At 32.2% G+C, this 13,225-nt stretch overlaps 1 protein-coding gene across 1 annotated transcript; it reads left to right on the top strand.

The window, feature by feature from the left end:
• Positions 1–1,057: 1,057 nt before the first annotated feature.
• Positions 1,058–1,656, top strand: LOC149230077 (EPIDERMAL PATTERNING FACTOR-like protein 6). The gene is made up of 3 exons (XM_089381197.1): positions 1,058–1,130; positions 1,223–1,293; positions 1,420–1,656. Exons 1-3 carry the CDS (start codon positions 1,058–1,060, stop codon positions 1,654–1,656), a joined length of 381 nt encoding a protein of 126 aa, XP_089237323.1.
• Positions 1,657–13,225: the final 11,569 nt, after the last annotated feature.

Genomic DNA, 13,225 nt, shown 5'->3' with positions numbered 1-13,225 from the left:
AAGACAATTTAATTTGACACACCGGCTTAAAGGAAATATTTAAGAAAATACACAGGTTTTCTCTTGTCTCAAGTTAAGACAATTTACCCAAAAATTGTCTTAAATATTGACTTAAAACCCCCCTTGTGTTGTAGTGCTTCACTTGACCCAAAACTAAAAGTAAAAATTTGTAACTTGAGCATGATCAACTAGATCAGTTGTTGAATTTGTGGAGAGTCTTTTATGAGTGAAAGAGGCTTAAAATGTATATCTATGAGTACTCTAATTTGAGCTAGTTTTATCTATTGTATGTATTCCATGGGTGATAACCTAATAAATGTCAATATTTTCTTAGTATCCAAAATGGTGATACTATGGGGATGAATTGAAAGTGTTTAAAAGCATTCAAAGGAGTTCTTTGAAGAAAAAAATGTCATTTGATAACTTGTTCTTTAGTAAATGTTCATTACTAATTTGGGTTATATGGTTATGTATTATTAATTTTTTAATTTTCTTTATGTTTTATTTTAATTTATGTTTTATTTTAATTTTTCCTATTATCAGAATACTTGTTAATTTGCTTTTTATTCTACAAGGAAAAATAAAAAAACATAAGAATATTAATAACGTTTTAAAAAAATAATAATAAATTATCGTAAAAATATTAATAACCCTTTTTCCCAAATAATAGAAATTATTCATACTGATTTGGGTTATAGAAACGGTTTCTATTTTGTTTTTCTTTTTTCTTTTATTTACATTTTGCTTTATTTTTCTTTCCATTTGGTTCGTAGCTCTAAAGGTTCAATATGACTTGGCCATAAGCTTTATACGTTATTTTTTTTTTTATGCTTTCCTTTTCCTTTTATGATTAGCATCGTAGCTTTTTTGTTTTTATGCTTTCCTTTTCCTTTTATTATTACCTCTTGAGATTCAATATATACAGTATTCGGAGACAAAGGCAGAATACTTTATACAAAGAGATTCTGCTGGGAGAGTACGTTATTCAAAGAGATTTCTGCTGGGGGGACACGTTGTTCAAAGAGGTGTCTGCTGAGATATAGAAAAACACGCGGTTATGGAAGCTGGATTCTCACGTTGTGCCAGAATGAAGATCCTCGTTTCTGTTTTAATATTATTGAGCTTTACGGGTGTGTAATTTATATAAATTACTGATTGGGTATTCAATTTTTCTTGCAAAAATATTTTCTCACATGCTTGCAAAAACAGTAATATGATGCAGAGATCGCCGGGAGAGAAATTAGTGATATAAAAACCACGACTTTGTCGGAAAGTGATGGCCCTGCTTTCTTCGTAATATTTCGTTTCTGAATCCATGTTTTTCCGTAATGTTTGATATTAATATTTACACAATCTATTATGTAAATGTGTATTGGATTGGATTGAAGATATTGGTGTACAATTAAAGGGATGTTACAGGTGATGGGAGAGGTTGGAAAGGAGGATGCATTACGAGGGGTGCATATTGGCTCCGCGCCATCATCATGCGTTGGTAAATGCGAGGGGTGCAACCCTTGTAAGCCTGTGCAGTGCGCCGTCACTCCAAAACTGCAGTGCATTCCAAAACGTGTAGAGGTTTACTATCCCGTGGTGTGGAAATGCGAATGCGGCAACAAAATCTTTAACGCATCATACTACCAATCGCGTCGTATTTGATCGCTCGCAAAACTGTCCAGACTGACCGCTACCTTTTACAGAAATCAGAGACCATGGAATGCATGTCTCTTTACTTACATACATAAATTTATATGTTTGAAATAGTGAATTTTAGTTTATACTATTAACGAATGAATGAAGTTTCGGTTAACCGTTTTGCTTAATTTATTTTTATTCATGATCTTCCGCTCTAATGAATTTGATTGTGGCCTTTTAGGTAACTGGTCAATATCTGAAGGGAGAAAAATTTGATTGAACAGGAAGGCGATGGCGATGGCGATGGCGAGGGTTTTGAACAGAGATCTGCTCGCTGCCGAATCGGTTCACAGGCTTGCCGCAAGGGCCGAGGGTGAAACACGGACCGGGGAAACGGAGATTGTCGGTGGAAAACACACAGATCTGTATGGTGCTGCGTATAGTTTTCAGAACGACGGGGTGAAGGTACCAACGGAGCTCTCCATTGTTGCGTGGAGGTACGAGGAGTTCCTGCGAAAGTTTGAGGCTCAAATCTGCAGCCCGGAACAAAGAAGCCCGTCTGGCTCACGGCGTATAGAGGCAAGACGCAGCCCACCACAGATCGTGCCGAGAACCGACAGGGGGAGACTGCATGAGGCAGATCCACGCCCTTCTACATCACACGGGCTCAATCAGAGCAGTTTTGGTTCAGATCCATACGATCTAGGCCATATCCGACCACAGAATGATCTGAGGCACCAGATCGAACTCGATCAAGCCTATATTCGAGCACAGCTGGAGTCCAGGCGGCAGAATGGAGACATAAACCCTAGATCGGACAGGGTTTATGCAGATCTAGACAAGAAAAAGGAAAAACGAAGCAAACCGGAGCCAGATCTGGAATATTGCCTACAGACAAAGCAGGTAACAAATTTTTGTTTTCAGATTCTGATTAAGCCCCCTCAGGGGAAATCTCGCTTAGTATGGGTTCATGCAGGAGACACCCCCATGCAGCTTAAACGTCAAATTTGGGCAGAAATGGGATACCCAGTTCAGGCCCAGCACCTGGTCAGTGGAAGGCGGTCCTTGCAGGACGGTAGATCTCTGGCAAGTTATGAGATTGGGCCAGGATCAATTATTTTTTTAAATCTCAGATTGAGAGGAGGGGCTATGCCTCAGGGACAGCCAAGCTCCTCTGGGGTAGACAAAGGGAAAAAAGCTGCAGCTCAGCATCAATCAAGAGGATCCTATAAAAACATTTTACAGGGCAGCAGAAATTCAGCCCCCCCCCAGATCAAGGAGGACACATGCCCAGGCCATATATAGTAGATCAGTCAGAGAAAACCCCAGCTTTAAACTTAGATTCCTCAGGGCTTGATGATTTCGTCAAGTCCTATGAAACAAAAGCTTTAATATGCCGTTTCAATAGCTTTTGGCCTAAACCTATGGATCTTTTCCATTGGATCTTCACCAGCTGGACCATGGAGTGTGACATTCATTTATGTGCAAAGGGTTTCTTCATAGTTAGATTTACATCCCAGGAAGTCAGAGATACAGTCATGAGTGCCGGACCATGGTTTTGGGGAACAGCAGGGCTGTTTGTAACTCCATGGTTCCCAGATTTTGATCCAAATAAAATGACGGTAACTAGAATGCCGGTTTGGGTTAGACTACACAACCTTCCATTGCACTTTTGGGATGAACGGGTGCTGGAAGGTATTGGGAACAACATAGGGAAATACATCAAATCAGATCAGGACAGGATCGATGAAAGGATCTACACTTACGCACGCATCTGTGTGGAAGTGGATTTAAGTAAAGGGTTGCCGGAAAATATAAGGTTGATCTACAAACAACAGAACTGGTTGCAGGTTCTAGATTATGAAAACACCGCTTTCAGATGTAGGATCTGTCGACAGACAGGTCACTTACAAAGCACATGTCCAGAAGCAAAGAATAGAAAGAAGCAGAAAGGGAAGCAGAGGAAAGGTTGGAATTTTTCTCCCCCAGATTCAGAGGATGAAGATTCAGAAGCAGCAGAGGAAGAATCCCCAGCAGAGAAAACTGAGGTAACTCAAGAAATGGAGAAACAGGAAGGAAACGCATCAGACAACAATTCATCAGACATCAAGGCAGTGGAGACAAGCATGCAACCTAGCACGGGCGGCATAAAACGGCACCACCTCTCAGATAATTCAGATTCGGACAAAGAACTTGCTTCACAGAATACAGAAACACAGATAGTCATCGCTTCGATCGAACCCTCTCAAGGAGTGTGGCGTAAGGTCGAAAAGAAAAAGGGGCGAAAAACTTGATGCGTGAGTCCTACTCACTGCCGGATGTCAGTTTTTGCCTCCTTTTCTCTCTCCTCTTCTCTCTTTTCTTATTCTTTGTGCACGTTAGTTTCCTAACGTTGTGTGGGGTGCAATAGCACTCGGGCCCTTGCGGCAGTGTACGGATTGCTTCCATGCATCTGGGTACCAGCACTCTTTGCGGAATGTTTACTCATTCCTTTATGTAGCTTTTTTATTCTTGATTAATAGAAAAGCGCGGTTTTTTTCCTCGGAAAAAAAAAAACTGGTCAATATCTGAAACCATCATATTTTCATGGATGGACAAAATTTGAATGCCCATGGTATTTCTATGAACTGTCCGTTGAGTTTAATGCAATTGTTTTATAATTGTTAAATGAGTAATTCATTATTTTAAATGGGTTTTTTGAATTATTGGGCGATGATGAGTAAATGATTTTATTAAAGATAAATATAAGTTTTGATTTAAATATGATAAATTAAATTTTAGTATTATGTCAATGTGTTTTAAATTAGTGTGAAGATAAATTTTAAATATGATTTTAAATTTATAAAATATATTTTGCTTTTTTAGCAATAGTTCTTTAAATAAATTATTAAGGTTCTTTTAATTAATAATTATAGGTTATTAAATATAAATTTTAAGTGATTTATTTAAAATAAATTTTGATATAATTTTTCTTCTTATTATAAAATATTATTCACTCTAATATTCGCATAAAGTAATGATTTAATTATAAATTGTCTAATATACTTTGAAGTTTATATTTATATATTGATCTTATAAAATAATTTAATTAAAAAAAATTGTGAGTCTTCAGATATTCATAGTAGAAGACTATATTGTTGTTAATCTTTTTCTTTTTTTAAATAGGGTATAATGCATGAAGATTATGTTAATCTCTTTTCTAAATATTGTTCATAATGTATGAAATTTCTTATACTCGAACATCATCAAGAGAGATTAAAATTTAAAAGAAAAGAAACATTAAGAATGGACAAAATTTGTATTATTAAAAATTAAAATTAGAGAAAAATTGTATTAAAAAATTAAAATTAAAGAATTTGAGAAAATGTGTTTAATATAATACTATTCCTAATTAATAAAATTGTATTAATTGTGCTCTATAATTTACTATAAGGGAGATGTTGTAAAAAAAAAACATAATATTTAAAAATAATAAAGTAATAAATATTTTAACAAATTGAAGTTAACCCGTATCATAAATAAAATACCTCAATTTCTAACTTAATTTTATATCATATTTATAGCTGATGATGAGGAATCCGTTCTATGTTTAGTTTGATATGTGTGTTGTGTGTGTGAACTAAAAATAAAATGATTCAATGTCCATATGAAATAATGTAATTTTACACTCATCATCAGCTCATAATTGAGAAAAGGATTATTGGAGGATGGAAATATTATTATCTCTAGATTTGGAGTAATAAAAAACCTTCTCTTTGACATTCTAATCACCATTGTTATTTTATATGTATTTGAGGTGTAGGGTTGCAGTATATCCATAGATTCATGGAGGAATATTGAGATGATTTAAAAGAAATTTATAATCTACAACCTCAAGATTAAAAGATAATATTCCTTATCCTATCCTCTTGATCGAAGCTAGCTTTTACCACATTGAAATTGAGAAAATGTGATCCATAGATTCATGGAGGAATATTGAGATGATTTAAAAGAAATTTATAATCTACAACCTCAAGATTAAAAGATAATATTCCTTATCCTATCCTCTTGATCGAAGCTAGCTTTTACCACATTGAAATTGAGAAAATGTGTTTAACGTAATATTATTATGAGTTAATAAAATTGTATTAAGTGTGCTCTATAATTTACTATAAGGGAGATGTTGTCACAAAATATTATATTAAAAAATAATAAGGTAATAAATATATTAACAAATTGAAAAATAGTAATAAAAAAAGTTAATTCGGATCATAAATAAAATACTTCAATTTTATTATATCATCTTTACATTGCATGATGTGTAATTCATTCTATGTTTAGTTTGATATGTGTATTGTGTGTGCAAACTATAAATAAAATATGTCAATGTCGATATTAAATAACATAAGTTTACACTCATCATGAGCTCATAATTGGGAAAAGGATTATTGGAGGATGGAAAGCTTATTATCTTTGGATTTGGAGTAAAAGAAACTCCTCTTTGAGACTCTCATCACCATTGTTATTTTATATGTATGTGAGGTGTTGTTGTTTATATTTGTGAGGTGTAGGGTTGCAGTATATCCATAGATTCATGGAGGAATATCCGGATGATTTAAAATAAATTTATAATTCCCTATCCCATCCTCTTGATCGAAGCTATCTTTTATCCCATTAAAATTGAGAAAATCTGTTTAACATAATATTATTCCTAGTTAATAAAAATGTACTAAGTGTGCTCTATAATTTATTATAATGGAGATGTTGTCAAAAAAAATTATATTAAGAAATAATAAAGTAATAAAAATATTAAAAATTTGTAAAATAGTAATAAAAAAAGTTAATGCCGATCATAAATAAAATACTTCAATTTCTACATCAATTTTATACAATATTTGTATTTCATGATGTGTAATTCATTCTATGTTTAGTTGGATATGTGTGTTGGGCATGTGTGAACTATAAATAAATTTTTTCAATGTACATATTAAAAAATATTTTTTTACACTCATCATGAGCTCATAATTGAGAAAAGGATTATGGGACAATGGAAAGCTTATTATGTCTGGATTTGGAGTAAAAAAAATCTCCTCTGGAGATTCTCGTCATCACTGTTATTTTATATGTATGTGAGGTGTTATTGTATATGGATGTGAGGTGTAGGGTTGTACCATATCCATATATTAATGGAGGAATATCGAGATGATTTAACATAAATTTATAATCTACAACCTCAAAATTAAAAGGAAATATTCCCTATCCTATCCTCTTGATCGAAGCTAGCTTTTACCCCATTGAAATTGAAAAATTGTGTCTTAACGTAATATGATTACTAGTTAATAAAATTGTATTAAGTGTACTCTATAATTTAGTATAAGGGAGATTCTCTCACAAAACATTATATTCAAAAATAATAAAGTAATAAATATATTAAGCAATTGAAAAATAGTAATAAAAAAAAAGTTAATGATGATCATAAATAAAATACTTCAATTTCTACCTTAATTTTATGTCATATTTATATTACATGATGTGTAATTCATTCTATGTTTAGCTTGATATGTGTGTTGTGTGTGTGTTAAATATAAATAAAATATTTCAATGTCCATATTAAATAACATAATTTTACACTTATCATCAACGCATAATTGACAAAAGGATTATTGGAGGATAGAAAGCTTATTATCTCTAGATTTGGAGTAAAAAAATGTTAGGTCCCTATACTACTAGTGTAACCTATTATTGTTATTAGTACAACCCCCTTATTATATTTTTGTGCCCATGTAGTCCCCATATTGTTATTATTGTTCCCTTATATTATTATTGTTATGTCAGCTCTGATTATATTATGACCTCTTAGACTCCTATATATAGAAAGGAGGTCTTGTCATTTCTATCATCCAAGAATTTTTCATTTGTGTAATGTAAAGGAGGTTTACCCTTCGAAGAGGCTTATTTTGAAGGCGTTGATATCTCATTTCTATCTTTTTGTGAGCTGGTTTCATAACATTTGGCATCAGAGCTTTTGATTCTACGGTTTCGTTGCTCCAAACAGGTCATCATGGTGTTTTCGTTATAACGTTTTCACTATGAAGTTTCAGAAGCTAGAAACAAAACCCATTTGAGAAGAAATAGGTTTGAACCTCAAGTCTGAATTTTAGATCTTGTATCGCAATATTTTCGGAGATATAATATGAGGAAGTTATGTTTTTTGCAGACTCTTGAATTACATTCTAAACAGGTGACCATGGGAAAATCGTCATAACATTCTCTATGAGCATCAAATTGAAATTTCGTAAGAAGTTACAGAAAGAGGACGGACTATATTTTTTTGTGTATATTATTCATATCCTAAGGTTGAAATAGTGACACGCGGAACGTCGTACAAGTGCACTCTACAGAACAAGTCTATAATCAAGTCATCCTGGGAGATTTGACATAACTCTTCCTTGCAGAATCCAATCTTGATCAGACTTGTGGGATTAGAAAGAGAACATAGAGAGTTACTGCAGGACACAACTTTAGAACTTGGAGATCTGAAATTACAGAGTTATAGTCATTTCAAGATTGAGCTCCTAAAATCAAGAAAAGGTGATATGAGGAAGTTTGATGGTAAGGATCTGGTAAATTGGATACTACAGATGGAGCAATATTTTGATCTACATGAGGTGAAACTGTTGCAAAAGGTACATGTTTCATCTTCATATTTGGAACTTGAACAATTTTAATGGTATAAAGGGCTTTGTTCTCGTAAACCACTTGTTACGTGGTCAATTTTCATGGAGGAAATTATAGCACATTATGTGGATAAAAAGATCAACACCTTGTTTAGGCAATTAATAAATCTCAAACAAAAGTGTTCAATGGAAGAGAAGCAGAGGATTGATGTCTCCATAGGGACTTTAAAGGATAACATTCAACATGAGGTTCATCTTTGGGAACCTGATTCATTGGAGAAGGCATTTTGGATGGCAAGAAAAGTGGAAAGAAAAATTATGGCAAGAAGGAAGTCTACCCCTCACAACTATAAAGATGGAAGTGTTGTTTCTCCACCACAACAATTGGAAGAAAAAAAAGCAAAAGGGCTTTGTTACAATTATGATAACAAATACATTAAAGGTCATAAGTGTGCTAATAAGAATTTATTCTACATAGATTTTGAAGAGGAGTAAGAAAAGGATCAAGAAACATCATAAGAGGAGGATATATAGCATGAACCAATCACAGAGAAGGAATAAATGAATTCATACATATCTGGTAAAGCATTGGAAAGAATTACCAGTCCTCAAACTCTCAAGATAGAAGGAAATATCAAGAAGAAAAAGGCTCAGGAAGTGAAAGATCACATCGAGAAAGAAGAAATGAATTCGACCATATCTTGTAATGCATTGGAAGAAATTACCCCTCCTCAAAAACTCAAGAAAGAAGGACATATCAAGAAGAAAAAGATTCAAGCGGTTAAAGATTACATTGAGCATCAACAACAAGTTCTCCAACTTTTAGAGGATAACATCACTTTGGTGCAAAATCGAATGAAACAAATGGTAGATCAACATCATAGTGAAAGAAGTTTTGATGTAGGCGATTGGGTATTTTTACGGCTACATCTCAAGCAAGATATTTATGAGAAGGAAATGTTGGCAATACTACATGCACTTAAATGATTGCAACCTTACCTAATGGGAAGACACTTCAAGGTAAAAATGGATCATAATAGTCTTAAATAATCTTTAGAACAAATATTGTATTTAGAAGAATAGAAAAAATGGGTCACAAATATGTTCAGTTATGGGTTTGAAATCATCTACAAAAAAGGGAAGCAAAATCTTGTTGCAGATGCACTCTCAAGAAAGGATGAGGATGTGGAAGCATTGTTATATGCTATTTTTATTATCCAACCAGATTGGATAAATGAAGCAAGGGATGAATAGAAGAAGGACGAAGAAGTGTGGCCACTCATTCAAAAGTTGCAGAACATTCCAGTTCAAACAATATTGCCAGAACTTGACAAGGAAGGAAAAATCATATTGGAGCCTGGAGTAGTCACAGAAGCAAGAACCTGATAGCTATGAAATTGATCAATTTCAGAGTGTCTCATCAAGTGCAAGAAATTACCCGCTGAATATTCCACATGGGAGGACAGGAATTTTATACAGAAGCATCAAGAACGACTCAAGTGTTGAGGACAACACTTTTTGAAGGAGAGGGTAATGTTACGTCCCTATACTACTAGTGTAACCCCTTATTGTTATTAATAAAACCCCCTTATTATGTTATTGTGCCCATGTAGTCCCCATATTATTATTATTGTGCCCCATAGAAGCCCACTATTGTTATTATTGTTCCCACACATCATTATTGTTATGTCGTCTCTGATTATATTTTGACCCCTTAGACTCCTACATATGGAAAGGAGGTCTTGTCATTTGTATCATCCAAGAATTGTTCATTTGTGTAATGTAAAAGAATTTTCCCCCTCAAAGAGGCTTATTTTGAAGCTGTTGATCTCTCTTTTCTATCTTTTTGTTAGATAGTTTTATAACAAGAAACCTCCTCTTTGAGACTCTCGTCTTTTCTATCTTTTTATCAGATAGTTTCAGAACAAAAAAGCTCCTCTTTGAGACTCTCGTCACAACTGTTATTTTATATGTATGTGAGGTGTTATTGTTTATGTATTTTAGTTGTAGGGTTGCAGTATATCCATAGAGTCATGGAGGAATATCGAGATTATTTAAAAAAAAATTATAATCTAAAACCTCAAGATTAAAGGAAATATTCCCTATCCTATGCTCTTGATCGAAGCTACATTTTACCCCATTGAAAAATGTGTTTAACCTAATATTATTCCTACTTAATAAAATTGTATTAAGTGTGCTCTATAATTTAGTATAAGGGAGATGTTGTCACAGAACATTAGATTCAGAAATAATAAAGTAATAAATATATTAAAGAATTGAAAAATAGTAATAAAAAAAGTTAATGTTATCATAAATAAAATACCTCAATTTCTACCTTAACTTTATATCATATTTATATTTCATGATGTGTAATTAGTTATGTTTAATTTGATACGTGTGTTGTGTGTGTGTGAACTATAAATAAAATATTTTAGTATCCATATTAAATAATGTAATTTTACACTCATCATCACCTCATAATTGAGAAAGGATTATTGGAGGATGGAAATCTTATTATCTTTGGATTTGGAGTAAAAAGTAGGTCCTCTTTGAGATTCTTGTTAGTACTATTATTGTATATTTATGTGAGGTGTACGTTTGCAGTATATCCATAGATTCATGGAGGGATATCGAGACGAATTAAAAGAAATTTATAATCTACAACCTCAAGATCAAAAGGAAATATTCCCTATCCTATTCTCTTGATTGAAACTACCTTTTGCCCCATTGAAATTGAGAAAGTGTGTTTAACGTAATATTATTCCTAGTTAATAAAATTGTATTAAGTGTGCTCTATAGTTTAGTATAGGGGAGGTGTTGTCGCAAAACAATATATTCAAAAATAGTAAAGTAATAAATATATTAACAAATTGAAATATAGTAATTAAAAAAAAAGTTAATGTTGATCATAAATCAAATACTTCAATTTCTACCTTATTTTTGTATCATCTTTATATTGCATGATGTGTAATTCATTCTATGTTTAGTTTGATATGTGTTTTGTGTGCCTGTGAACTATAAATAAAATATTTCAATGTCCATATTAAATAACATAATTTAACGCTCATCATCAGCTCATAATTGAGAAAAAGATTATTGGAGGATGGAAAGCTTATTATCTTTGGATTTGGAGTAAACAAATCTCCTCTTTGAGACTCTTGTCACCACTGTTATTTTATATGTATGTGAGGTGCTGTTGTATATGTATGTGATTTGTAGGGTTGCAATATATACACAGATTCATGGAGGAATATTAAGATGATTAAAAATAAATTTATAATCTACAACCTCAATATTATAGGAAATATTACCTATCCTATCCTCTTGATCAAAGCTAGCTTTTACCCCATTGAAAACATGGCTATGTTTAAGGTATTTGATGCATAAGGAAACACTTTACAATATGGAAGGGAAGATGCGTCCCAAAATTGATTCCAACTCTAGCCAAAACCCCCACCTTTATTTCAAGTGGGGATGGAACGAGGATGCTTAGTCTAGGCTTGAATACTAGGGGATAAAAGAGGAGATCATCTCGGATAATAAGGATAGTATTAAAAATATTGTTACCTCCAAATTTACGGATAAATTTTGGAATGATAAGGTGCTATAGGGGAAAGTAAGCTATGATATTATAAGGAGAAGATCAATCCAATCAATCCCATCCTTGCTAACCAAAATTATCTCTTTGTCCTTACTAGTACTAAGAAGAAATTGATTTTTGCAAAGATAAAAACTAGTTCTTATGAAATCTTAATAGAGAACATTGCTCTATTTCCAAAACAACCTAGGATGAAATAATTTGTCAACCTTTTTGACTTGTTAAGTCAACAAACTATAGTGATCTTGGAGAACTTATTTCTCTTATTTCTCATCATAGACCTAAAATATTAGAGAGTCATAATTAATCTCTTACCTTCTTAAGGTCCAATAGCCCACATTGGTCTTAGTGGAGGTTAATCATCATCATCACCAAGAAAAATAAAGTAATTTAAATTAAAAAAAATTCATATATTTCACTTTGCATTATAATGTAGATGCGTAATTTATTTAATTATTAATATGGAGTTGATATATAACATTTAAGAGAGAGAGAGAGAGAGATAGAGAGAGAGAGAGAGAGAGCACTCTTGTTCCATTAATAAGTACTTTACAATTCAAGTTATAAGAGATATTTGTAATTCCTTTAATATTTAATATGAAGTTGATATGTGACATTTTTAAAAATATTAATAATAAGAATAATTCAATGTATGGATAGAAATAGATATGAAATGTTAAAAAATATTAATAAAAAGAATAATTATATATAGAGACTTTTAAAGAAGTGGTTTTTATATAGTAGAGATGTGACTTTTAAATCATCCAATGAAGTGGTTTGGTTGTATAAACAATACATAGATATTCAATTTGAAGCTAGACTCGTGCATATTTGATATGCAACTGCTTTGAAAAAGAACTTCAAATTCCAACTCAGGCCAGTGGAGTTTTGTGAAGCAATTAGAAGTCAAGTTTAAGGCCTTGGATAGCTATGCAAATGTTTTAACTAAAGAAGTAATTCGTACAAATATTTTTACTGTATAGATGAAGTGTGGATTTAATGTTGTTCATAGTCATTTCTCAAGTTATTAAGATATGTATTAATAATGTTAGTTCGATTAACACGTATTATTTTTTCTACCCAATAACATGACATGACTATTTTTGAATAATTATTTTGTTTATATACTGAAGGAATATTTTATAATAGTAATTTTATACCCTATAAAGAAATTTAATTTATCTTTATGGTAAAAGCTAAAAGATAAGAAAACCTTACAAATATTAATAACCTTTTTATAAAATGATTGTAAATTTTCATTAAGATTCAGGTTATTTGTTTATGTGTTATTTTTCTTATTCTTTTTTCTTTTTTATGTTATTTGTTTTATGTTTTATTT

Source organism: Pinus tabuliformis, chromosome J (assembly GCF_031772625.1).
Source record: "Pinus tabuliformis cultivar Carrire ecotype Pingquan chromosome J, CPIR1, whole genome shotgun sequence".
NCBI lineage: Eukaryota > Viridiplantae > Streptophyta > Pinopsida > Pinales > Pinaceae > Pinus > Pinus tabuliformis.
This window is presented reverse-complemented; position numbering and strand designations above follow the sequence as displayed.

Excerpts from the sequence above, each read along its gene's own strand:
- LOC149230077 (XM_089381197.1), top strand. The coding sequence starts at position 1,058 with ATGGAAGCTGGATTCTCACGTTGTGCCAGAATGAAGATCCTCGTTTCT. Across the intron at positions 1,131-1,222 it reads AATATTATTGAGCTTTACGG|AGATCGCCGGGAGAGAAATT; the intron begins GTGTGTAATTTA and ends AATATGATGCAG. Across the intron at positions 1,294-1,419 it reads GTGATGGCCCTGCTTTCTTC|GTGATGGGAGAGGTTGGAAA; the intron begins GTAATATTTCGT and ends GGGATGTTACAG.